At 40.0% G+C, this 26003-nt stretch overlaps 3 protein-coding genes and 2 long non-coding RNA genes across 5 annotated transcripts in view; 4 read left to right on the plus strand and 1 right to left on the minus strand.

Annotated features, from left to right (window-relative positions):
* Positions 1–736: 736 nt before the first annotated feature.
* On the plus strand, positions 737–1115 carry LOC128373366 (uncharacterized). The gene is made up of 3 exons (XR_008322940.1): positions 737–793; positions 883–982; positions 1071–1115. It is a non-coding gene; the product is annotated as an uncharacterized LOC128373366 (long non-coding RNA).
* Positions 1116–3950: 2835 nt separating this feature from the next.
* LOC128373365 (uncharacterized) lies at positions 3951–4329 on the plus strand. The gene is made up of 3 exons (XR_008322939.1): positions 3951–4007; positions 4097–4196; positions 4285–4329. It is a non-coding gene; the product is annotated as an uncharacterized LOC128373365 (long non-coding RNA).
* A 2070-nt stretch (positions 4330–6399) lies between these two features.
* Positions 6400–10056, plus strand: sar1ab (secretion associated, Ras related GTPase 1Ab). Its single transcript, XM_053332783.1, has 7 exons — positions 6400–6473; positions 7640–7710; positions 8314–8433; positions 8544–8609; positions 8703–8806; positions 8923–9054; positions 9806–10056. Exons 2-7 carry the CDS (start codon positions 7653–7655, stop codon positions 9920–9922), a joined length of 597 nt encoding a protein of 198 aa, XP_053188758.1. The 5' UTR covers positions 6400–6473; positions 7640–7652; the 3' UTR covers positions 9923–10056.
* Positions 10057–12050: 1994 nt separating this feature from the next.
* Positions 12051–15845, plus strand: tysnd1 (trypsin like peroxisomal matrix peptidase 1). The gene is made up of 4 exons (XM_053332912.1): positions 12051–13294; positions 14637–14767; positions 14912–15097; positions 15297–15845. Exons 1-4 carry the CDS (start codon positions 12195–12197, stop codon positions 15497–15499), a joined length of 1620 nt encoding a protein of 539 aa, XP_053188887.1. The 5' UTR covers positions 12051–12194; the 3' UTR covers positions 15500–15845.
* Positions 15846–16998: 1153 nt separating this feature from the next.
* spock2 (SPARC (osteonectin), cwcv and kazal like domains proteoglycan 2) overlaps positions 16999–26003 on the minus strand; it is a 35711-nt gene continuing 26706 nt past the window's right edge. Inside the window, exons 8-11 of the mRNA XM_053332921.1 lie at positions 20118–20336; positions 19598–19660; positions 18542–18673; positions 16999–17982 (exon numbers count right to left, since the gene is read on the minus strand). Of these exons, the coding sequence (XP_053188896.1) occupies positions 17837–17982; positions 18542–18673; positions 19598–19660; positions 20118–20336 (560 nt within the window). The 3' untranslated portion in view covers positions 16999–17836. The remainder of the gene's footprint in view (positions 17983–18541; positions 18674–19597; positions 19661–20117; positions 20337–26003) is intronic.

The following is a 26003-nucleotide window of genomic DNA, read 5'->3' on the forward strand; positions in this document are numbered from 1 at the left end:
AACACCCCGTTTTTCCTGTTCTTCAACCGCCACTACCTCCTTCCTGAGGTTCTCAACGCCTGTCCCATGGGAGACCACTTTGAAGTTGGAGACCCAGAGGACGATCTGGAAGCTAGGATGAGGACAATCACAGACCTCAATGAAAAGGTAGTGAGGCACAAAGCTCATATATTGAAGTTGTTGTATTTATGTGTTTCATGTTATTTACTTTATTTGTGGCTTTGGCCAATAGGTTCTTGCCAACATAGAAAAGGCCCAGGAGAAGCAAAAGAGCTGTTATGCAGCACGCAAAAGGAAGCGCTGCAAAACAGTAGAAATTAACACAGGTGATGACATTCTCCTGTCTTCTGAGCCAAAGAGGCAGCGGCTGGGGCATGGCCTGAAACATATGCATCAAGGCCCCTACAAAGTCCTTGATATGTCAGAAAATGGCGTGGCCACCATCCAAAAGAACACTGGGTCCTTGCAGAAGGTGAATGTCGATCGCCTGAGGCCGTACTACAGACAGAAACGTAAGTGTTTTTAGTGTACTGCTAAACTGTTTGTGTGGCCATTGTTCCATTCTCCACTCTTGGTAACAACCAGATTTGGTAGTTTGTACTTTGTCTATGGGATCAATGCCCAACTTGTCTTACTTCAGATCGACAGTCTAGAGGACTGTCTAGGAGAGAGTGATCAAATCTGAGCTGGACATCTACGCCAAATACAGTAAAGTCATCCTCATCATCCTCCTGAAGTACCTGCCTCCCCATCTACGTCAATTTAAATGACACCCTTTCGGTCTCCACTCTCGGTAAGAGCCTGATGTCAGTAGTTTGTACTTTGTCTGTAGGATCAACACAATACTTAACTTATTTCCATCTTCTTGTTGTCTTAATTCAGATTGACAGTCTAAAAGACTAGGAGAGAGTGATCAAGTCTGAGCTGGACATCTATGGCAAACACAATGAAGCCAATTGTGTTTAAATGACACCTGTTCTCGGTAAGAAGCTGATTAGGTAGTTTGTACTTTCTCTGTGGGAGCAATGCCTAACTTATCTTATTTTCAATTTCTTGTTGTCTTACTTCAGATTAACAGTAGGAGAGGGTGATCAAATCAGAGCTGGACATCTACGTCAATTGTGTTTAAATGACATGCTTCCAGTCTCCACTCTCAGTAAGAAGCTGATTTGGTAGTTTGTACTTTGTCTGCCTAACTTCAATTTCTTCAACACTGACGGCATCAATGACAAGAGGTGCAGTTCCAGGGAAGGAAGCTCTTGAGAGGAGAGTACAGTATCCCAACACAAGACACTGAGGTAAAGTTAACTAGTATGAGGTAGAACTGGTGCTTAATTTGTTTTATTAACTGTAATATCTACTGAGTGTGTGGACACATGTTTAAAAGACAGTGCCATATAGCTTCAAGTTTACTATAATATCTGTTGTACTAATATCGTTATTTTTGTGCAATTTCAGGAAAAGATGAAGATGATCGGGAGACTGCACTGTTGACAATCATCCTTCTGCCTTAATCAACTACATACCTGTATGCTCCAGATTCAGATTGCTTCAGTCTTTCTCTCTCTTTCACTCTTGGAGTAGTAATCGTAGCATTTGTTCAAGTTTTGTTGATGCAATGCGGGAAGTACGATCTGTTTCTGTGATGACCATGAAAGCTTGACTGAGACTGCCTGCACGTGAAACTCGAAAGCGAGAGTGAACGAGGGGGAAGCTGTTAGGTCTGTTTATATAGGAGCCGGAAGGGGTGTAATTGGTGTGTGTTCCCGCTCCTGAAACTGCGCTTATCAAGCTTCGATTCAAGAAAAACTAACTAACATGAGATATCTATTCAAGTGCATTGACCTCTGTTTCAGGTCAGGCGCTGTCACCAAGTTAAAGTTTGTGTTTGTGAATGAGGTATGATAAATACAATATTAGATAAACCATGATCATCTTCATAGCTGCAGATCATTCTTACAGACTTTGTTGTATTGCTCTTGTATACATATTTACAGCTCAACAAAGAGATCTTCACACTGCTAAACATGATGATGTGGTCCTGTTGGCTTCATCAGATCGTGACCTCCAACTCTCACTGGATCGGTTCGCAGCCGAGTGTGAAACGGCCGGGATGAGAATCAGCACATCCAAATCCGAGTCCATGGTCCTCAACCGGAAAAGGGTGGAGTGCACTCTTCGAGTCGGGGATGAGATCCTGCCCCAAGTGGAGGAGTTCAAGTACCTCAGGGTCTTGTTCACGAGTGAGGGAAGGATGGAACATGAGATCGACAGGCGGATTGGTGCGGCGTCTGCAGTAATGCAGACTCTGCACAGATCCGTCGTGGTGAAGAGAGAGCTGAGCCGAAAGGCAAAGCTCTGGATTTACCAGAGAGTTCCTACCCTCACCTATGGTCATGAGCTTTGGGGAGTGACCCAAAGAACTAGATCGTGGGTACAAGCGGCCGAAATGAGCTTCCTCCGTAGGGTGGCTGGGTTCTCCCTTAGAGATAGGGTGAGAAGCTCAGTTATCCGGAGGGAGCTCGGAGTAGACCTGCTGCTCCTCCACGTTGAGAGGAGCCAGATGAGGTGGCTCGGGCATCTGATTAGGATGCCTCCCGGACGCCTCCCTGGTGAGGTGTTCAGGGCACGTCCCACCGGTAGGAGACCCCTAGGAAGACCCAGGACACGCTGGAGAGACTATGTCTCTCGGCTGGCCTGGGAACGCCTCGGGATCCACCGGGAAGAGCTGGATGAAGTGGCTGGGGAGAGGGAAGTCTGGGCTTCCCTGCTTAGGCTGCTGCCCCCGCGACCCAACCCCGGATAAGCGAAAGAGGACGGTACGGTACGGTACACTGCTAAACATAAGACATGCAGTATCAAGTGCCTACCATCCACAAACCAATGGCCAGGTAAACATGGATACATTTTTTTTCATGGATGGATGTTACGTAGACATTACATGATATATGTGTGTAATATGTACATAAATCTGCAATTCACATTGTTATTGTACAGGATAGAGGACAAATCAAAATATCAAACGTGCTCTCCGGCGCTATGTGAATGAGCACCACAACGACTGGGACATTCACCTGCAAGCTGTGGTGTATGGCATAAATACCGCCAAACAGGTGTGTTTTTTACTTTACAATCACTAATGCTGTTAAATTTGCATCTTGAGGAATGTCACATGTCACATTGTTTTTTACTGTGAACTTAGAGCTCCGCGAAGAACACCCCGTTTTTCCTGTTCTTCAACCGCCACTACCTCCTTCCTGAGGTTCTCAACGCCTGTCCCATGGGAGACCACTTTGAAGTTGGAGACCCAGAGGACGATCTGGAAGCTAGGATGAGGACAATCACAGACCTCAATGAAAAGGTAGTGAGGCACAAAGCTCATATATTGAAGTTGTTGTATTTATGTGTTTCATGTTATTTACTTTATTTGTGGCTTTGGCCAATAGGTTCTTGCCAACATAGAAAAGGCCCAGGAGAAGCAAAAGAGCTGTTATGCAGCACGCAAAAGGAAGCGCTGCAAAACAGTAGAAATTAACACAGGTGATGACATTCTCCTGTCTTCTGAGCCAAAGAGGCAGCGGCTGGGGCATGGCCTGAAACATATGCATCAAGGCCCCTACAAAGTCCTTGATATGTCAGAAAATGGCGTGGCCACCATCCAAAAGAACACTGGGTCCTTGCAGAAGGTGAATGTCGATCGCCTGAGGCCGTACTACAGACAGAAACGTAAGTGTTTTTAGTGTACTGCTAAACTGTTTGTGTGGCCATTGTTCCATTCTCCACTCTTGGTAACAACCAGATTTGGTAGTTTGTACTTTGTCTATGGGATCAATGCCCAACTTGTCTTACTTCAGATCGACAGTCTAGAGGACTGTCTAGGAGAGAGTGATCAAATCTGAGCTGGACATCTACGCCAAATACAGTAAAGTCATCCTCATCATCCTCCTGAAGTACCTGCCTCCCCATCTACGTCAATTTAAATGACACCCTTTCGGTCTCCACTCTCGGTAAGAGCCTGATGTCAGTAGTTTGTACTTTGTCTGTAGGATCAACACAATACTTAACTTATTTCCATCTTCTTGTTGTCTTAATTCAGATTGACAGTCTAAAAGACTAGGAGAGAGTGATCAAGTCTGAGCTGGACATCTATGGCAAACACAATGAAGCCAATTGTGTTTAAATGACACCTGTTCTCGGTAAGAAGCTGATTAGGTAGTTTGTACTTTCTCTGTGGGAGCAATGCCTAACTTATCTTATTTTCAATTTCTTGTTGTCTTACTTCAGATTAACAGTAGGAGAGGGTGATCAAATCAGAGCTGGACATCTACGTCAATTGTGTTTAAATGACATGCTTCCAGTCTCCACTCTCAGTAAGAAGCTGATTTGGTAGTTTGTACTTTGTCTGCCTAACTTCAATTTCTTCAACACTGACGGCATCAATGACAAGAGGTGCAGTTCCAGGGAAGGAAGCTCTTGAGAGGAGAGTACAGTATCCCAACACAAGACACTGAGGTAAAGTTAACTAGTATGAGGTAGAACTGGTGCTTAATTTGTTTTATTAACTGTAATATCTACTGAGTGTGTGGACACATGTTTAAAAGACAGTGCCATATAGCTTCAAGTTTACTATAATATCTGTTGTACTAATATCGTTATTTTTGTGCAATTTCAGGAAAAGATGAAGATGATCGGGAGACTGCACTGTTGACAATCATCCTTCTGCCTTAATCAACTACATACCTGTATGCTCCAGATTCAGATTGCTTCAGTCTTTCTCTCTCTTTCTGTATCAACCCCAACCGGTTAAGGCAGATGGCTGCCCACCTAGAGCCTGGTTCTGCCTGAGGTTTCTTCCCATTACGGAGTCGCCAAGTGTTGCTCATGGGGGAATGTTGGGTCTCTTTAAATTAAAGAGTATAGTCATATCTTCTTATGTGATTACATAAAATTGTCTTTACTTGAATATGTGCACAATTTTTCATATAGCTATGTACATACATGTGTCTTTAGTTTCCTCCATTGTTTATATTCATTTTTTAAAGCATGTGGTTAAAATTCAAGATTTAAATTCTTTGACAGTACTGTTTAAGCTCTGTCTTTTGTTTTTTCCATCTCTGACATTAATTTGATGGAAACACATTTTTGTATTTTTAGATTAAAATGTTTGGTTCATGTTCAATGGAATTCTTTGGTCCTTCAAAGTTATAAACTAAAAGTTAACAAACTTTCAGTACTGGCTTGAGCATTCATTCATTTGAAATGGTCTTGAGATAGTGTGTCAAACAGAGGCATGCATACCACAGTTTAAATATCTGTCTGCATCAAAACAACAGCTGAGGAAGTCCATCAGGTGAGTGGAGGAGCTGTGACAGAACTAGAAAGGGTGGTACCTGTGTCTATAACAAAGTATAAAAGACTGCACATCACACATCAGATAAATCTTGGCCTTTTTTTCGTTAACAAAACTGTTCCAAAATCAAAGCTCTATGAATGTGAAATGGATGTAATGTAATGTTAAAAACTTCTGTTAGTTTATACCATTCTCAATTGAAAAAATATAAAATATATAATATGTTTATAGTACAATATATCTATATATACATATACATATATATAATAAAATAATATGATATAAATATATAAATAAAACAGATAGATACATAAGATAGTGTGTATCTATCTATATATATTTATATATTATATAAAGATATATATACTATCTTAACTATCTATTTTATAGCTATATATAGATATATATTGTGTATATATATACTATCTTATCTATCTATTTTATATATGTATATAATAAAATAATATAATATAAATACGGTATATCAATAAAAATATAGATAGATAAGATAGTGGATAGATAGATATAATTATTATTACTATTACCTCGTATTATTTTATTTCCATGTCTGATTTCCAGATAGTTCAATGATATGTATACTTACTCTTAACCTCTGACAACTATTTATAACCAAACTATTTATATTCATTCATATTTATGTATTTATACTATTGATTTATTTTATTTATATTTATACATGTCTGATTTCCAGATATTTCCATGATATGTATACTTACTCTTAACCTCTGACAACTATTTACAACCAAACTATTTATATTTATTCATATTTATACATTCATACGATTGATTTATTTTATTTATATTTATATGTTTATACAACTGATTTATTTCGCGTATCGCGTTTTGAGTCTGGGGGCGTTTTTTCCAAGCAGAGTTGCCGTACATAACCGTCCAAGATGGTGGACGATCGAGAACGCTACTGCGCATGTCAGACTCACATCGGGTAGGCGACTCACATCGGGTAGTGACAACCCCCCCTTCTCCTCCTGCGACCCATGGTGACGTATTTCCGGTTAACTGTCAAACTTGTGGGGCTTCATGTCAGTTGACGGGACGGACCAAAACCTAACGGACCGGGACTTCATAAAGTCGGCAGCCCAAGGTAAAATACGCAAATTATGTGATAATTTAACTCCTAATTTTCACATTTCTGCGAGTTTTCAGTCTAGTTTAGTAGTCTAGCCTTTTATCTGACATTTATAAAGTTATCAGTCTACGACGCGCTCGGGTTGTTTACTGAAATGATGATTGTTTACAGTTTGACAGCCGATGTTTGTTTTTTCACTAGCTACGTGTGATCAGACCAACAGAGGCAGCGATCAGCAGTGAAATCACTGGAAAAGTCGTTTCAGTCATGAGTTTAGCTGCCTGTCGTGTTTCATGGTGTCATTTCTCAGTATTTGTATTGAAATACTGATCTGAGATGTGTGTTAAAACCTGTTGCCATTTGTTACGTGACTACAAAGATTTTTGGGGTTAACATAGCACACAGTACCTGTTATGTTGCCGTCTTTAATCCATATATTTAGGGATTAAATGCCACATCATATACTTTAGGCTTTATATATATATATGGAGTTTGGTGTGTACAGGTGACGCATTTGAAAACACTGTGTCATATAAACAAATCAACAATTGGGTTTTTCCAAGGCCTCGCTATTCACTGCAACAAGCACATCAAGTTCCACTGAGAGTGACAGGTGTGTGTGTGTGTGTGTGTGTGTGTGTGTAGACAGGGAGAGAGTGAGTGAAGCAGGGGGTGACCGCCGATATCAAGTGTCCATGCCACAACCTGCCATAAAAATAGTCAGAGGAGGAAGGATCAGTGACTCAGTGGCTCAGTGAGATGGGCTCTCACAGCAAGCCAGCATCTAAAAATCACCTTAAACCAGTTTGCTGCTTGGTTTGTCCACCTTTCCCTTCATGGTTTAAAGCTGGTGTGATTACACAGAGCTTACACATACCAGCAGAGTAATCCAGGGTCAGGAATAATGATTTAACAATGCGCTTCAGTGCTAGATGCTGTAATGCAACAATGTCCTTTTGCAATAGCATACCAAATTCTATATACAGCATATACTGGATCATTTATTGTGTTCTAACTTGGGATGTGTGTTCATGAATAAATGTTGGTGTATTTGGGAGACGAGGCTCGGTAAACATCTGAGAGAAGCTGGAACCTCACTGAGTGATATCTTATGTACATTGCTATGTTCTTTAACATGCTGTAATAAATAATGAACTCTGGTCCCATTGTCTGTATTATAGGCAGTCAAGAGCAATGTCTTTTATATTTGACTGGATCTACAGGAGCTTCAGCAGCGTCTTGCAGCTATTAGGTAAAGTATCTTACACACATATCAACAACACCTTAGCTTCTCTGTCCCAGAAAAAAGAATTTGACACTTGACATACAGAGCATCATTTCTCAAACGGACCTAACAACACTGCTACTTGACAGTACCCTCTTTCACTCCACTCAAACAAAATGAGTTATTTGAGAAAATGTCAAAAACACAATATTTGTCACAGAATTAAATTCTTATGTCTGTCTAAAACAATTTTTTTTCAGTCTGAACAACTATGTTTACCTTTGTCTGTTGAGGTCAGGGCTACAGAAAAAATACCAATACCACCCTTCCTAAAATTCAAAGAATGCAGCATAGAATATGGATAACATTGCTAACAAATAAAATACTATATTATAATAAAATACTTCGAAACGTGTACTTTTTTATTTTGTTCCTTTATTTATTTTAACTTTTAGAAACAGATTCAATAAAACCTCACTTACATTCCTGAGTACACCAAATACTGTGTTTCTAATGACTGCGGACACTCCCATTCCTCCTCCTGTTAATCACTGTCCTCTTCAAGGGAGCAACATAAAATAAGTTTGGAGTGACTTTATATTAAATTGACATCACTTTGTTTTCTCTCAGGATTGTACAAGAAGACTGGCAAGCTGGTGTTCCTTGGACTAGACAATGCTGGCAAAACAACGCTCCTGCACATGCTTAGAGATGACAGGCTAGGACAGCACGTGCCCACGCTACATCCAAGTACGTCTGGTGATGTGACATGATGTTCAGAACTCGGCCCCGTTAGCAGGGCTGTAGGTCTTCTTTTATCCATCTCATATCTAAAGCCAGTGCTTCCTCTCTGTCCTCAGCATCTGAGGAGTTGACCATCGCAGGCATGACCTTTACAACGTTTGATCTTGGAGGTCATACACAAGGTAGGAATACACAGGAAAATGCTGTTTGAGGCACTGGCATCCTCCACTTACAGTATGTGTCACATAAATACTGATGCTGTGTTGCTCTAACAGCACGAAGGATCTGGAAGAACTACCTCCCAGCCATAAATGGTATAGTCTACATGGTGGATTGTGCTGATCATGAGCGACTAGCAGAGGCTAAAGTTGAACTGGATGTAAGTTGATTGTATTGATTTCACCTCTTCTTGTGACACACAACAGGTATTAAAGACATTTCACTGATGGGAATGGTCTATTGGGTTTACATCAATGTGACTCTTCCTGTGTGTAGGCACTTTTAACAGATGAAACCATCTCAAACGTCCCGGTTCTCATCCTGGGGAATAAGATTGATCGTCCAGAGGCCATCAGCGAGGACGCACTAAGAGGAATGTTTGGTTTGCATGGACACACAACTGGAAAGGTAATGATTGAACACATGTGAGATTAACCGCTGATGCCACAAAACACAGATTTTGGGACTAAATAACGTGATTAAAAGCTGAAGTTTGCAGGTTTTTCACTTTTAATCTATCCACATGTGAAAACGCTCATCTTACTCTGCTTCATGACTTCAATCGATAGTACATTTTGTGTGTGCAAGTTGCCTGCTGCTGTTGTGCCAGGACAATTTCACTCCATAATGAAGGGAATCAGTTTTGCAAGTCTCACAAGGCCAAACATACTTTCTTTTCAGCACAGAGGGAGGATGCCTTTGAACCCCTCTGTTCAATGACACTTTTAATGTTCCTCTATTAAAGAAGAAGCTTGCTTGAATTTCTTTAAACCAATCTAAATTGCCAAGGGAAGGCTTAGATCACTAATGATCTTATTAAATACAGTGGCGGGGAGGTGCTGCAAGAAGCATTTTGCACATTACCCATCTTATACAATCGTTAATGTAAATCATGTTAACCACCTGCTGTTTCTCTGCAAAAAAGGAGAGCAAAAGGAGACAGAATGTGGTGGCAATGGCCTGTCTCAGTGATCCACATCACTGAGTCAGATTACAGCTCTCGCACTATGCTGTGTTCTCCTGGTAGGACGTGCATCAAATTACGGATTTAGGATTAATGTTGCACACACAGTGACCGTCATAATGCATGTTGGAATGCGTGGATCATTTGAGTGTTAAAAATGGATGCCTTTTTGTGTGTATTTTTGTTTATTTTCAGGGCAAAGTGTCACTGAAGGAGCTGAATTTGAGGCCAATGGAGGTTTTCATGTGCAGCGTGCTGAAGAGACAAGGATATGGAGATGGTTTCCGCTGGCTCTCCCAGTATATTGACTGATTCACTACTATTTCATACTTTACCTGATTTACAATGCTGCCTGTGCACACAAAGACATGTTCCACACAAAACTACCTGCTGTAGAGAGATATTTTGTTAAATATACTATATATAGGACTTGTGCCAGTTGGAAACGTGTTTCAGGAGGTGTTTTTGTGTTCATATACCCCGTTTTCTTCATGCGTTCAAAGAATCTGTATGTCATACCCTAACCCAGCCACACCACAGCGAGTCAAAGATAAGTTATGAATCATCAGTCTGTACTGTTCAGATTGAGTGTAGAGAATAATCTTCATGCTGTGGGCTCCATCTTTACTTAAAGCCTTTAGGAATGTCTCTCTGCCATATAGAACATGTCATCGCTGTGAACCAGTCTCTGACCCGGGTGTATTTTTAGATGCTGGTGTTGACTTACAGCGAAGGTCAGTTTGGTTAACATTTTGTACTTGGAGTCACTCTTCCTTGATTGAAGTCAGAAGTGTTGTTGGTACAGATAAACACATTTATCTTATTTATCTAAAAAAAAAGTGGGTAACTTGAAGTACCATGCACCTTTTCCTAAAGCGCTGCAGTGAATTTGTGCCATAATTGTTTACCACAAAAGTGTTATCAATACAGTATCCTGCTACCTCCAAGGATACTGACAGTGTTGCTCATTGCATGTCTGTCTAAGAAGAAAATCAATTAAGGGTTTACCACTACAAGTTGATTATATGAATGTGACCACAAGTGCATTAACTGGTTTATTTAATACCACAGAACAGTATTAAACCATTGCAGTATATGACAACTGCATCAGCACAGCCAGGTGATGTAACCCATTTAAACTTGTCCACAGTGGCAATGACTCTCTACGTGTTTCCATGATGGTGAATCACTGTGAAATGACTTGAGTACTTTGTGACTAGTTACTGCTCACAACACGCAGTGATATTACGAGAGTACTTGGGTGGTGCTTAGAAGTAGGGTGCAAAAGCTATGCATGAGATGACCTATTAGTGCAATATTATACCTTATTTTGTACATAAGCTATTATTTATATTTTGCAATACGAATCTGGCTTGCCTTCTGTTACATCGAGCTTATCAGTCCTCAAGTCATTGATCTGTTACAAAAGGTAGGTCCTGATGTCATTAAACGTGTGTGAAGTTTGAGCATAATAAATATTTTTGACAATCCTTTAAATCTGAGTCATTGTTACTGACTCGAGATGAGGAATTCGAAACAATATGAAACCATATTTTTATTCTTGTATTTTAATATTATTATTAGATGAGATTAAACATTTATAGGATTATTTGCTATGATTCAATATGTAATAAAATACTTTATTTATAATTTATAATCAAATGGATATTTACACATTTAACTACAATATGGGACCCCTCTTTAAAAAAAAACCTTTACAATTGTACAACTTTTTTGCCTTTATATTTAAACATTCATCAGCTGTGTACAGTCTAACCATTACAAACAAGTTTAGTTGCAAGAAATAAACAAACCACAATAGCAGACTGAGTTCTGATAAACAATTTTTGTTTGTTAGTTAGTTTGTTTTATTGGTACATATACCAAGCTTCTCCATTGGATTTTAAGCACTTCACTGTAATGTTTCTATTGATTACCCCACTCTAAAAACACAATTTTTCCCCATCATAACTTGCTGTTTTAGGTCACAGTTAAAATAGGTGGATGTTTCATTAAAGTAATAAACACCCAGACATGTCATTATGAGTGTCACAACAACTACATGTGGAAACTTGGAAAAGAAGAAAGAAATTAAATGAGTAGCCTACCAATGGTGGAAGAACATTACAAGTAAAAGTCCTGTATGAAAAATCCGGTTTAAGTAAAAGTATTAACAGCAAAATGTTCTTAAAGTATTCTAGTAAAAGAAGTGATTTGGTCCCCCTGACTGATTTATTATTATATATGACTTCGATATACTGAAGCACCAGTGACGTGCTTGCTGTATGCCCGCCTCCTTACTTCCCATTGGTTCAGAGCTGATGATGTTTTCTCTCAATCCAATCACAGTAAGTGACAGTTGTCGGCGTTTCCTGTCGCTGACCAATGAGATACAACCAGGAAGCTAGTCGCAATCAGCTAGTAAACACAAACTATTACTGTAGTTAAGGAATATTCGTGACAGATAAAAAAACTTTGGAGCAGTGTGGTGTATCTGCTTAGTATGTAGGTTTATTTTCTTGCCACACCTCCTTCTAACGTGTCTTTTCACGGTTTTCTAGTTATCGACATGTGAGTAAAGTTCATGTGCACAGCTAACGACATGGAGGTGAAAGAAGTAGAGAGTTGTTGCTGTGTGGTCACGCTGTCAGAGGCTTTTTCTACCAAAAGCCCCGTGAGCTGTAGCGGTGTTATCGTCCATCCCCAAACTGGGACCGTATTATGCACCGGCCTCCCGTTTTCCAGTTTTATTACCGACAAAGAGCCGCTCTCCGCAGACCAAAGCTTCCTCTCGCCTCGTAGCTTTAGCGAGAAACTCAAAATCCGCGTCAGCTTCTCCACTCAGCCAAATTTGGAGGCAAACCAGTGCGCGCAGGGAGAAGCATTCACACCCCTGAGGAGCAAAACAACTCATCAACACCAATATGTGGCTGAGCTGCTCATGCTGGTGAACTGCCTGGAGTTTAAACAGGCTTTCCGGGCACTCTTCCAGGACGCTGACCAGTGGCGTTTCCATGGAGGGGAGGAGGATGAGGAGCTGTTGAAAGATGCTCAGTTCCTCAGCTGGTTTGCGTTGCTCAAGACAGATGTGGTACCCAACAGCAGCCCTTACACAGGCACCATATCCTGGCAGAGCAGCTCATCTCTTCAGAAAGGCTGCCCAGTTGTTGCATGTGGTTCGCCATTTGGCTCCCTTTGCTTGGACCTCTTCATCAGCACCCTCAGCAGAGGTATCATCAGTAACCTCGCTGGAGAGGACAACGCTGTCATTCTCACAGATGCTCGCTGCTTGCCAGGCACAGAAGGTGGGGGGTTGTTCATGATGAAAGGTGCAGGCCGCCTCCACTTCATCGGGCTGATTGTGTCTCCGTTTGGCTGGAAGGCAACTGAGTGGATTGGCCTCACACTAGTCTGCTCTGTGCAGTTGATCTTCAGGAACATCATCCGCTGCATGAGCATCCAAGATCCACTACGAGGTGTTTGGCTCCATCCGGGAGAGAGAGGCCTTCAGATGTGCACCACTGCCCAAGAGTCAAAAGCTGTTAAATATCCCACAGTGTGCTTCGTGAACAGTGGGCAGTTCTGGGGCTCAGGGGTTGTTGTGGCCTCTCAGCTGGTTCTAACCTGCCGGCACGTTGTCAATGGGAAGTCAACAGTCAACCTGAAGTTTCATCACAGGGAAAGGTACACACATTGATTGTCTTAACCCTGTCCTTCTCTGTACAGGAGAGGATTTCATTTAAACTTATGCAAATGTTTAATCTGCATTTTTTTCTTCCACAAAAAACTTTTTGACTTGTTAAAGCAGGTCGAAGCGATAATATGAGTACTGGTGAGCCTGTATACACACCACCAGTGGTTTGACTCTAAACTACTACTACCTCTGTCATATCAAAATATCTGCCCTGTATTCTGCCTGAGTGCTGGCTATCCATTCAGATAGATAGTTGGTGTAATTTGCTGAGATTTTGAGGTATTTGCTGGAGCTCTAACTGCTACAATCAAGCGGTGCCTAGACAGATTATGATATAGTTTGTAAGACATTTGTTCTCATATGTTTTATCACAGGTTTGTGGGAAATCATTACTTTTTCTTAATATTTGCAAAGAGCTGCTCAATTGTTATCTTTTGTTGCACCAGGCTCTGCCAACCGAAGGTCAGGATTTCAGTAAAACGTATTGAAACTGTCTCTTTATTGCCTCACCAGATTTTGTCTCCCATTAATTTCTATGCAGAAGGGGACAAGATGCATTTACTTCTGGTCATAAATTGACCTGCTTCTTTCTCTTTACATAGGGTTCAATCTGATTGAATTTTGGCACGCAAGGCTCTCCAATGTGTAGCCAGTTTGAGCTCTTAATAAATATCAAAATATTGATTGTTTACATTCTTGTCTAACTACAGGAGAAGTAATACGAGCAGCAAAGAGGGAGAGACATTGTTTGGTTGTAGTGAGTGCAAGAAAAGTGACAGACTTGAGTTTTTGATTAGAAGCTGTATAATTAAAAACTTTGTGGACTGCTGCTGTTTCTGCTGTTTCTGCTTACTCACAATGTATCCTATCCCACTGCTTTTTGTCACACCACGTGACTAAATTTCACCTGGTGAATTACACATTTAGTACATCAACTTCAGTGACTGGTGATGTAAGCAAATATTTTAACTCGTCATAGTAGGAGAAGCTAAGGTGTCACTAGCAACACTAAGGATGCCTCTGTTTTATTCAGGTGTCATGACAGTGTGACAGCGAGCAACCATGCACAATACAGTTTTGAAACTAAAGCAGCTAAATGGAAGTCAGCTATCATTGACTTTATTATTTACTCCATGACATTTTGCCATTCTCCAACTTCAACCAAAGTGGAGGTCTAATTAGTCAGGATACGTGAAAACACCTGTGTGGGTGTACAGGGTCTTTCAGCAGGGTCAACTGCTATAACGCTACTGATCTGATCAGAATGTATACTGATTCGACACAAGTGGTATGTAATTAGTAATGTTTGTTTGTACGATTACTGCTTCACAGAGTCCATGATGTTGTAGGTGATGTGCTGTTTTTTACTAAAGTGTCTTCACCCTATGATCTGGCTGTGGTGCAGCTGAGAGACTCTACCCCAGAGTTTGTGGTCCCTCATCTGGCTCAGAGTTTCAATCCAGGTTTGATTTTAGTCCTGTGTTGTGGAAACTGAATTGCTCTTAATGTAGCATGTTGCAGTAATTGGTGTCAGAGGAAATTTCAGTTTCTTTACATTAATGAAACTTTTCTATGATTAATGTTCAGCTTGATTTCTCTGCTCACAGGTGAATCTGTATTAGTGGTGGGCTATGGTGGGTTGGGTCGAAGCTGTGGTCCGTCCCTGACTTGCGGCATCCTCTCCAAAGCTATCAACCTGAATTACCAGCCTGTCATGCTTCAAACCACTTGCGCAGTACAAGCAGGGGCCAGCGGGGGTGCTGTGGTGCGGAGAGGGTCAGGAGAGCTGCTTGGTAAGAAAACCTGCAGCTACAAAATCATGTTCTCTTTTTGATCAGTGGGGGGCACATGGTGACCACTGAAAGCACCAGTGTAATGTAACAATGCATCATATGTGTAAAGAAAAAGGCAGCCACACTCATTGGATTGCTCTTTCTGCGCTGCTATAGTTGCAATTTGAACCAAGCGTGAACATTATCTGCTGTTTTTCAGGTATAGTGTCCAGCAATACAAGGGACTTGGCTGCCAAAGTGACCTACCCCCACCTCAACTTCAGCATCCCAGTGACTGTGTTCCAGAGATTGTTGCAGCAATTTAATCAGACAAGAGATGTCAACGTGTTCAGGGTGTTGGACACCACAGAAGAAGACGTCAGAAGGGTTTGGAGACTACAAGGCTCTTCGAGCAAACTATAATTGAGGATCTGTGCATCTTGAAAAGGTTGAATGATTAAATAAATATAGATTATATGCAAAATCACTTTAGATAATCAAAGTGATATTACAAAACTGGTATATTCAGATAGAAACTTCAACATGTTTCATACCTCAGTTTGTTACAGGAGTTAATACAGCTAAAAGAATAATAATATTTTACTGACATTAACACACTCATGCAGAATTATGCAGCAAATAATGTAAAATATTCACAAGACCACTTAATGCTAACAGACAAGTTTAAGCTGCTTTAATACCTATAATTCTTGTTTTTTGTACTGTAATTTACAGTGAGGTAATTCAATTAATAAAATTGTTTATTTTTGTGATATTTTGATAGTTTAGTGATTTCAGTGTAAGTTGGGTATATATTTCTGAACACAACCCTCACACATTACTGACATTATTACAGCTAATATACCAAAAGAACATAAACGGAGCCCCAAGGCTTAAATAAAGGTAGAATATTCACCCACACACACTCACCCATCCTGGAGGCATGTGTTGTGTAGGATTTACGCCTGGTTCTGTTACATATGGCTTGTTTTTACCAAGCGGGAGATCTATTCAGTATAATGGACTGACAGGATGCTGAAAATGATTGGTCCCTTTGGGTAGCTGGAAGACTTGCTGTGGGTGTCAGGTATTCAGACATCTGTTGGCAGGCTTACCCACTCACAGTTAACACATTTAAGGTTTCACCCACCGGGACATTACTGGTACTGACTTCCATTATCACAGAAACGAGAAATGGCATTTCAGAGGATTGTTTAATGTCTATTTGTTTGCCATGACAAGCTTTCTCGGCTTGATCTCCCAAGGATGTGCATACAGGGTAACATATGTCACTAGCTTAAGAAATGTCCTGCGAAAGCCAAGGAGAGAGTTTTTCATTGTGCTTTTAGAAGTGCTGATATGCAGACCTGGATCTGTATCTGATTTCTGCTCGCCCCCCATAGCTATTCACTGCAGTGAGGTAACACAAGAGTAGAAGTGAGCTGGCAATAAGATCAGGTCTGCTTTTCGGTGAAAGAGTCACACAGAGAGGAGGTGTATGTTTTCTTCTCTTCATAATAACAATTATTGTATGTATTGAATATACTGAGTTAAAAACAAGTTTCTAAAAGACAAGTCATCTCACCCTCTAGCAGACTATTCCAAATGTAAGAACAGCAAGATTGCAAGAATTAATTTGCTTGTTTAGGTGTTAGGTAGTGAGAAATGTGGTGTAGCAGCAACTGAATGTGTGGCATACTCTGAATATGCAGACCCTGATGATGTATTCTCAATGCAAATATATGCATCATTGGTGTTGGAGGGTGAAGTATGGTTACAGCTTCCTACAATGTCACTGTGTACACTTGCATATACTTTGCATAACACTTCTCAAGGATGAGAGAGGTGAAAATTAATTTAGGAATTTAAAAAAAAAGAAGAGAGAGCACAGACTCAGATGTATGGTGGCCAGCTGGGCCACATAGACCAGTTTATTTAATTTCTTTTTTTATTATTAAACACAATAATTGATCCACATTATAATACGATGCACACTTGTCAACCAAGCAGTAAGTTCTGCTAGTCTCTCAAGGCATTGATAACAGGACTAATATGTGACGATCTGTCTTCTGATACACACATTATATACAAGCTAAAGAGTGATGCGTGAGAAACTTTACTTTTAATAAGTCATGAATGAGACAGAGCACTACTGTCACACATGAACTGAAGCATATGACATGAAAACGGTAAAAGTCAAAGGGTGCTTTTCAATATTCTGACATGGCTTCCTCTCTTTTATCGCCCGTTTCCTGCCTAAAACCAGGACTGGTTATTTAAACGGTGTTAATCTACAGGAAGAAAAGATGATAGAGGCCAATTTAGACAACTGAAATACACCCAGTCTTTCTCCATTATTTTTTATGCAAGCACATGACAAGCACCCGCAGCTGCTTAAAGTCTCCATTATGCCAGCTAAAAACTGCTCAAAGATAGTTCAAAGGACATACAACAGAATAGAACAAAGATTCACAAATAGGAGGGACAAAATTCCTGACTCCACACCCCATAATTACCTAATAGTGATATTTTCCCTTCCCCTGCCCATTTTAAGAACATTCTGTAACATGAAATACTCCCAAAACGTATGCATGTTCCCTCTCCCAACCTGTGCATCCCTTTCCCTCACTTTTTCATAAGCCAGAGTTGTTCTGAGAGCTTCACCATGTCCATCTCTTTGCAGGATCTGTGTGTGTGTGTGTTATGTGTTTGGAACCATCAAGATGCTCCCGTAGAGAGGTTGGACTATAAGTTGGCTCTTTACCAGATATATCCCCCATCATCCACCTCTCCCACCTCTCCCTCTTCCTCCTCTGCCTCCTCTGCAGTCTCCTCAGCTTCTTTCTCTTCCTCATCTTCCCATCCAACCCCACTTCCAAAATCACCTGAATATGCCAGTTCATCGTCTGTGGAAAGATTTAGAGAAAACACATGCAGGAAGATTGAATTATTCACTCTGGTCATCTTATTTAATGCAATAAATTCTGTTCAGCATTCCTTCCACTCAACTTTGATGGAGTCCTCTCTGGTCGAATGAGCAATACTGAAATCAATTCAACATTCAAATTCAAATCAACATTGACTTCTATGGCAAAATAAGGGCATGTGTTTGACTTTGTCTGGATTTTAATAGCTATTTCTAAACCTTGCCAGGGGACCCATTCTTATCAGGAGCAGGTTTAGTCCAACCAGCCCTCATTTATCTTAAAAGACTTTTCTCACAGCGACAAGCAACGCTTTAGAATGCAAATGACTCCGGACACATGAATGTGGCACTGGTCTCCACAGTGAATTATGTTGCAGGGGGCCTAAGTCCTTTAACATAAAGGAAGCCTTGTGCAGAATGCATGTGGGGGTGAGAAGTGGGCTGATTTTTTTGTGTTTTTCTTTTTTCTCGCTTAATGGAGCTCCCAAGTTCAATTTCTATTCATATATTGACAGTTGAATCCTAAGGGACATACATACCGCAATCTGGCTTGCCACGAATCCTAGATCCTGCTACTTCTCCGCCATTCTGGTCCACACACCAGCACTCTCCCCTGTCACACTGCTGCTTCCTGTAGTAGCCGTCTTCATCACAGCTAGGGATGAATCGACCTGGCATTCACAAGCAACACAAAAATAAATTCAAACAAAAGTGAGGTACGATGAGGCAGCCTTACATGTCGTATATTCTCTCTAAACCCCATGAAGGCAAAAGCAGACGAACACATCCTGCATCATGCCTTATTATACATGGCACTGAGCCCAAGTGAGAATGTAATGCATGCAGCATATGTGGCAGCCAATTCCATATTCCATGAATACCAATATGTTCACAGAGCAAGATACGGAATAAGTATTAAGTCAGCATATTGGGGTTGTTTTGGGTGTGTGTGTGGGGATAGATAGCTAATCATCATGGGATAAGGAGAACACAAGATTGGAAACTTTTTTCATTTCTGAACTGTTACATGAATATGAAATACAGCGTGTGTTCACAAAAGAGTGCAGAAAGGCAGGAAAAGGCACAACAGTATGAAAGTTGTGTTTATCACTGAGGCAGCATCTCTTCAGAGATGGATGAATTTGTCATAAAATGAAATACTTCAGGGATATTTTTTTAATAGTAATGAAAAACACAATGAAGTGTGACACAAATGAGATGGGGCAAAACAGAACTGTCCATCTAGTCTTTCAAGGGAACATCTGAGCTTCGGGTTGGCGGCCTGCCCTCTGCTCGTCGCTCTGTGTCCTTGGAGAGTCCTGACTCAGAGCCAAAATCTGCAGTGCACATATTTACCCACTTATACACAAACACACACACACACACACACACACACACACACACACACACACATACATGCAACACACACTTATGACTGCCTTCCTTTGCCGTCTGTCAGTATCAAGTTCTAATCCACAAGGCTGATCGGGAACTAATCCCTGCCTCCTGCTTTTGATCTGGTTGATTAAAAACCTCGACCAAGAAAGACAGATCCAGTTGGGCTGTAATGCTCTTACAAGAAGTCAGATACCTACCAAACTTTCTTTTGCCACCGTCTAGTACTTGAATCCTCTCAAGTTCAGCCAAGCAGGGCGGCTCTGAAACAAAAAAAAGGCATGGTCTTTATTTAAAAGAAGAAAAATAGAGCACAATCTAGACAATCAGCAATCACAAACTGAATTATCTTATAAATGTAATCAATGTTTTATATCAATTGCAATGCATTCCCTTTGTATTTTCCATTTAAAAGAAAAACTTGGGAGCTAGACCTAGTTTCTGCTTGGCTGGTTGGCTGACAGGCGCAATCTCCAAGAGCTCTGGGAAAAGAGGCTGTCAGCAAGCAGCAGGAATGTTTTTAGTGGCTTACAGTGACCATTTTGCCTTGCAGGGGAACAGGAAGATGAGTAGGATGACAAATAGTGACTGGCGCAATACAACAAGACAGAACTGGCCATCCTAAGGGCAGCTGAGCGCCTTGAAGTTTGATTGCGTGCACCAAGGGGAATATGTCAGCACACAGGCAAGTGAAGATATGAAGCGCTCCACAATACTCACTCTCTCTCCAGAAGCAGAGGCACCATTCAGCAGTGGAGACCTTGCCGTCCCTGAAGGAGTCACAGGATTTGAAGAAGGGCCGAATGCAGACCTCGTATTTGTCCAGGTTGATGGCAGCCAGTTCTGCCTGGTCCAAGTACAGGTCATTATTGGTGTCCAGCTTGGAAAACATCCAGCCTATGGAGTCCTTACAGCTGGCCACCAGGCTCCTGTCCAACACTGCAAACACAAAGACAAACAAACAAATATTCATTTTTATCAGGGGACAGCTGCACAAATGGAAAAATGAAACCATGCCAGGGTGCTTAGAAATATTTCTTGTTCCCAGTGTAAATCCACTCTATTCATCATTTTCCTCACTCAAGACAGTTTCAGAAAATCAGTGAAAACAGCATTAGAAATGAGAACTTATTTTAGGCCATTTTCCACCTCAGATTTTAAATCTTGGTTAAGACTTAGTGCTTATCAGGCATCAATGTGCTGCCAACCAGATCCTGAGGCTCACTTCCTGTTGCTTTGAAGCAGCATGCTGTAAGTGATGCAACATAATCTTGATCCATCCACCCAAGAGTTTTGAGTTTCCAGCCCTGTAATGTTTTCAATTACCTTTGATATACAGAAGAGTTGTTGCAAGATTTATCCAGTGAGAACTTGATAAAAACCCGGGGGTGGATGAAACACCAACAGAACATAAAGCTGAATTTGTGAGAATTTAATTTTCCTTGTTGAACTTTTTGCTTTTCCAGTTGCAGTCATTGCATAAAACAATTATTATTGTTCTATGTCTTTTTACGATTAACTTTTTATTGCCTTTTTTCTTCAGATACATAAAAACAAGAACAATACACACAAAACAAAAACAGCACACAAGCATCCAAAATGTAGCAATAGATAGAAATGTTGATTACAGCAATTCCTTGACTTTCTCTGCTATCATACCAGCTATGGCACCATGCATTCTTACAGTTGATAGCTATATTTTAATGTGATCAAAGATGTGTTGATTCATCAAATGTGTCTGAAATTGACTCAAATTTTCTGTTTGAGATGAGGGAACAGAAAGACGTGATACTTCTACTAGCCCACTGTTTAAAGCCCCCGTCCAATCTAGCAGGTTCAAATTCTGGATCATATGCTACCCAATTCAAGACCTTAGCCTGTTTCTCTATTTGTAACTTCCTAAAAACCTTAAACCATAGCTGAAGAGTGAATAAAGTCCATTGATTCAAGCTGTTATAATGTCTTTCAGCTTGGCTTTTATTTCCTATTACAGATTGTATTGGAATTTTTATCTGTGTAATTTCCAAGCATTTCCATTTAGATTCATAGTTTGGAGCGCACAAGTGTACTAAGGGTTTCAATTACGCAGCATAATAATAATCCTGTAAGCATGGTAAAGCTCTTCCTCCCTTCTCTTTTTTCAGCTGTAGTGTCTTGAACTGAAACCTAGATCTTCTATTGTTCCAAACCAACCTTGAGATCCAGGCATCCCACTCATCAAATTGTTTGTTGGAGTACCTCTAGAGGCAATGACTGGAAGAGATAAAGAAGCTGTGGCAACACATTCATTTTAATTATTTATATTCTATTACTCATATGTAGTGGGAGGAGGGTCCATTTAGAGATGTCAGATTTGATCTCTTTATTAATGAGGCCGTAGTTGTTTTCAAAAAGTTTTGACATATCTTTAGTAAGGTTTTTTTTAGCAGAGACATCAATTTAGGGATGCTTGAGTCTGGGCTTGTAATAAAAAGCAGAACATCATCTACAAACAAACATACAAGTCTTATGCTCTTCTCCTCTAATCATAATCTCCTCTATCTCAGAGTCCTCTCTAATTGCTTGAGCCAAAGGTTCAGTAAATAGGGTCAGGCTCAGGGGACAGCCCTGGTGTGTACCTCTGCGACAGGTGCTCATTGACCCTGATCCTGGCTGTTGGAGAGAAGTATAGCGCTCTAACACATTTAATGAAACCGTCTTTGAAGCCGAATCTTGCAAGTACCCTGTATAGATATTCCCAACCCACCGAGTCAAAAGCCTTTTCGGCGTCTAGGCTGACCAACATTGCACTGATGTTTTCTGATGTAATATGACTCACCACTTGTAGTGTTCTCCTTAAATTGTTCTGTGTCTGTCTATTTATTACAAAGCATGTTTGATCTAAATCTACCAGCTCTGGGACAATGGATTCCAGTCTCTTAGATAGGATTGACGCAAATAATTTATAGTCTACATTCAAGACTGATATTGGTCTGTATGAGCTGCATTCCTTTTTATCTTTTTCTTCTTTCGGGATGATAGAGATAACTGCTTCCTTCCATGATTGGGGGGCTTCCCCTGTTCTCAGCGTATGATTAAAACAGTTAAGCAGAACAGGTGTTATTTGAAGCTTAAATGTTTTATACCACATGGACAGATATCCATCTGAGCCCAGAGCCTTATTAGCTTTCAATCTTGAAATGGCTATATTCAATTCTTCTGCTGTTATCTCAGCAATAATTTCTTTATTTTATTCTCCTATAGATGGTAGGCCTAATGAACTCTAATGAACTTAGAAAAGTCTCTATTGTTGTAATATCTGCCATGGCCGGTTGGGTATATAGGTCTTTATAATATAGTTCAAAAGCATGTTGAATATCCTCTGAATCACTGCAAACCTTTTGTGTCTTGGGGTTCCTGATCTTATAAATCATATTCTTTCCCTGTTGTTGCTCTAGGCCCCGTCTCGTAATACCTTTGTTTGGTAAATTTAAGTCATTTTTCAATTTCCTCATCATATATACCATTTATATCTTGTTTAATTTTGTTTATTCTAGTTAATATCTGAGGATCTTTTTGTTCAGCGTGTCTATTTTCTAATGACTTAATTTCTTCCTGTAGTTCAACAAGTCTTCTCTGTTTTTCCTTTTTCCGAGAGGCCGTGAGGACAATAATTTTACCTCGAACGACTGCCTTTGCTGCGTCCCGTAAAATATTTGGAGACACCTCTCCATTATCAATATTTTGTAAATATGTTTCAAATTCCTGTTGAATCTGTTTCTGTACTGTTTTGTCATTTAAAATGCTTGTATTAAGTCTCCAGAGTGTATTTTTCCGTTGATTAGTTAGGTGCAGAGTTAGGTACACCCCTGAATGATCAGATACGTCCCTAATCCCGATTTTACAGTCCCTGACTCTGTGCCAGTCTGATTTATATATGAATAAATAATCAATTTGTGAATATACAGAGTGACATGGGGAATCATAGATGAATTGTTTATCTCCTGGATGAAACTCTCTCCACACGTCAATCAGACCCAGCTCTGCAAGCAACCGCTGGGCTAAAATGGCATTTGGACTTTTCGTTTGGCACTGATTAGATGTATCTAATTTAGGAAGTTGGACATTAAGATCACCACCATAAATTAGAATCTCTTGTGTTTCCAAGACTATCAGTTCAAATAATTTCTTGAAAAACATTTTTTGCTCCCTGTAATGCAAGAACCTGTAAGTATGGACCTGTAATATGGAAGATTGCAGTTGAGTTATCAAAAAACTCAAGATTGGGGAGCCGGTTCTCATTATAAATGTTGGCAAAAGCATGGACACCTTTAGTACTCCAGGCTGGGTATATGAATAGGACTCCCACAGTGAGAAGAGAATAGTTATTGAAGATTGGGCTATTAAGACTCCATTTACATGTACAATTAGATTACTTCTCAGCAAGATACCATACTGACAAAAGGAAGTTCATTGTGAGGCCAAGCCATAGTTTAACATGTTTCAAAGAGACAGCAGAGCAAATCATATCTTCATATCATATCTTTCAGTCTTTGTGGATCTGGTAGATTACTCTCTACTAATTTACAACAAGCTACAGACTCAGGATCAAGCAAATCTGATAATGGTCTCAAGATAGATGACCAAAAATAATATTTAAAATTAGGAACTGAAAGACAACCATTTGATTTGTAACATTGGTGAATTTTCAGTTTTATGTGTTAGACAGGGAAAATATAACAACAGTCATCAGCATACAATGATATAGAATGAGTGGTGTCATTGAAAGCGATGGGCAAGATGGATGGATGTTGAGGAACTTTCTGAATGGGAAGGCTTAAAGGTCAGCTTTATCGGCAACAGCAAAATAAGATAACCTTAGATGATATAATGCCATTAGTGTTTATACTGTATGATAAATGGAATAATTTAATGACATCGGAACCCAATTAAAACATTGCAAGATCTCCCATAAGTATTCCCTTCCTACCCTATTGAAAGCCTTTTCTGCATCAAAGCTCACTAGCAGCACATGGGGAAGTTATATTGTTGGCAGTATGAATGACATGGAGAAGTCAAGGACATTATCAGATGGAAGCTGTGTTTTCGTAAAACCTGTCTAATCACAATTAATTAATTTTATGATGTTGTAAATGGGAGGCCAATATACAGGCAAAAAAATCATTTTAGCATTACGGTCTATAATTGCTGCATTTTGTGATGTCCTTGTTGGGTTTGGGCATTGCAGCAATTAAAGCAGAATTCATGTAATTGAAAATGGCACCCACATCAATAGATCTATGAATCATGGCTCCAAAGCATGTCCTAGTTCCTCCCAAAATGTGACATAACACCCCAGAGGGATCCATCCCATCCTGGTAATTTGACTTTTTTCATTCCAGCTATGGTATTTTTCAGGTCAGTGAGAGTGATTGGTTCTCCAAGGTGTTCAGCATCCTCTTGCCGGAGAATGGGAATTTTAAAATCTTGTAACATCATCCAATGTTATTTCAGAGCTGTGCAACTTAGAATAAAATGAGTGGAACTGTGTTTAATTTTTTGGGAGCAGTAAGGAACTTCTGCTCTGAGCTAGTATTCATGGAGTTAGAATATTTTTCATATTTCTCAGTGCAAGAATCTGACTTGGTTTTGAACCTATCAAATAATAATTTCTCATGGTCCTATGGATTTGGAATTCAGCTGTTGTTCTTAATATATTATTCATGTTTGCTGTGACTGAACTGATTTCCTTTTTCCTATCCTCAGTAAAACCAACCCCTTGCTGGTCATGTTCCAGCTTTTGCCAGTCATTCTCAAGTGTATTTATTTTTCCCAGTCTTGTTCGATTAAGGTTACAAATCCTTAGATTGCACCCCATAGCACTTGAGGACTCTCTACTGAGTTGTCATTCTCTTAGATAAAACTTTAGAGGTATTTCTGAAATATTCCAAATAATCATTGTTTTTAAGTAACATGGTGTTAAAGCACCATTTTGTAGCCTTGGTAGGATCGGCTAGTGTAAACTATGATGTAATTACACTATGGTCAAATAAAGGATTAGGACAGGAGAGTGAATTTGAGAAAATAAAGTCACAGAAGCCAGTAAATAATCTATCCTTGAATAGGTTTTAATGCCTCTCTGAACAGAAACTATATTGTATTTGAAGAAGGGTTTATGGCTCTAAATAAAAGAGTGAGACTGAAATCACTAATCAGACCTTGAAATGCAACTGTAGAGGGATGAGTATGCTGAAGTGGTGCACTGGATCTATCAAGTGAGGAATCAACAAAACATGCAATTTTCTGTCCATAAATATTGTTTTAACGTAGGTAATTTGGCTGTATTCATTTCCATAGCTTTCAATTATTGTTAAGGATAGACTAACAACAACCGTCCGGCACTTTTTGAATGAAAATTGCAAATTGAATGCAGCCACAGTTGCAGTATGGTAGTGTCAGTTTGCCAATCAGTGTTTAAGGTGTGACTCCCTGATAACCATTCTATCTCTGGTAGGTTAATAATGTGAATATTGTCTCTGCTGGACCTGTCCTCTAGTGCTGTGTAGCAAGTTTCATTTGTCTTCTAAAAAGCTGGTTCCATCTTGGTCAAGTGGGTGGAAAGATCAT

This window comes from Scomber japonicus, chromosome 14, assembly GCF_027409825.1.
Source record: "Scomber japonicus isolate fScoJap1 chromosome 14, fScoJap1.pri, whole genome shotgun sequence".
In the NCBI taxonomy this organism is placed as follows: Eukaryota; Metazoa; Chordata; class Actinopteri; order Scombriformes; family Scombridae; genus Scomber; species Scomber japonicus.

Bases quoted from the DNA above. Each gene is read 5' to 3' on its own strand.
- sar1ab (XM_053332783.1), top strand. From the start codon at position 7,653: ATGTCTTTTATATTTGACTGGATCTACAGGAGCTTCAGCAGCGTCTTG. The intron at 8,434-8,543 runs GTACGTCTGGTG...CTCTGTCCTCAG, and splicing joins CGTGCCCACGCTACATCCAA to CATCTGAGGAGTTGACCATC. The intron at 9,055-9,805 runs GTAATGATTGAA...GTTTATTTTCAG, and splicing joins ATGGACACACAACTGGAAAG to GGCAAAGTGTCACTGAAGGA.
- tysnd1 (XM_053332912.1), top strand. From the start codon at position 12,195: ATGTGCACAGCTAACGACATGGAGGTGAAAGAAGTAGAGAGTTGTTGC. The intron at 14,768-14,911 runs GTTTGATTTTAG...CTCTGCTCACAG, and splicing joins GGCTCAGAGTTTCAATCCAG to GTGAATCTGTATTAGTGGTG. The intron at 15,098-15,296 runs GTAAGAAAACCT...GCTGTTTTTCAG, and splicing joins AGGGTCAGGAGAGCTGCTTG to GTATAGTGTCCAGCAATACA.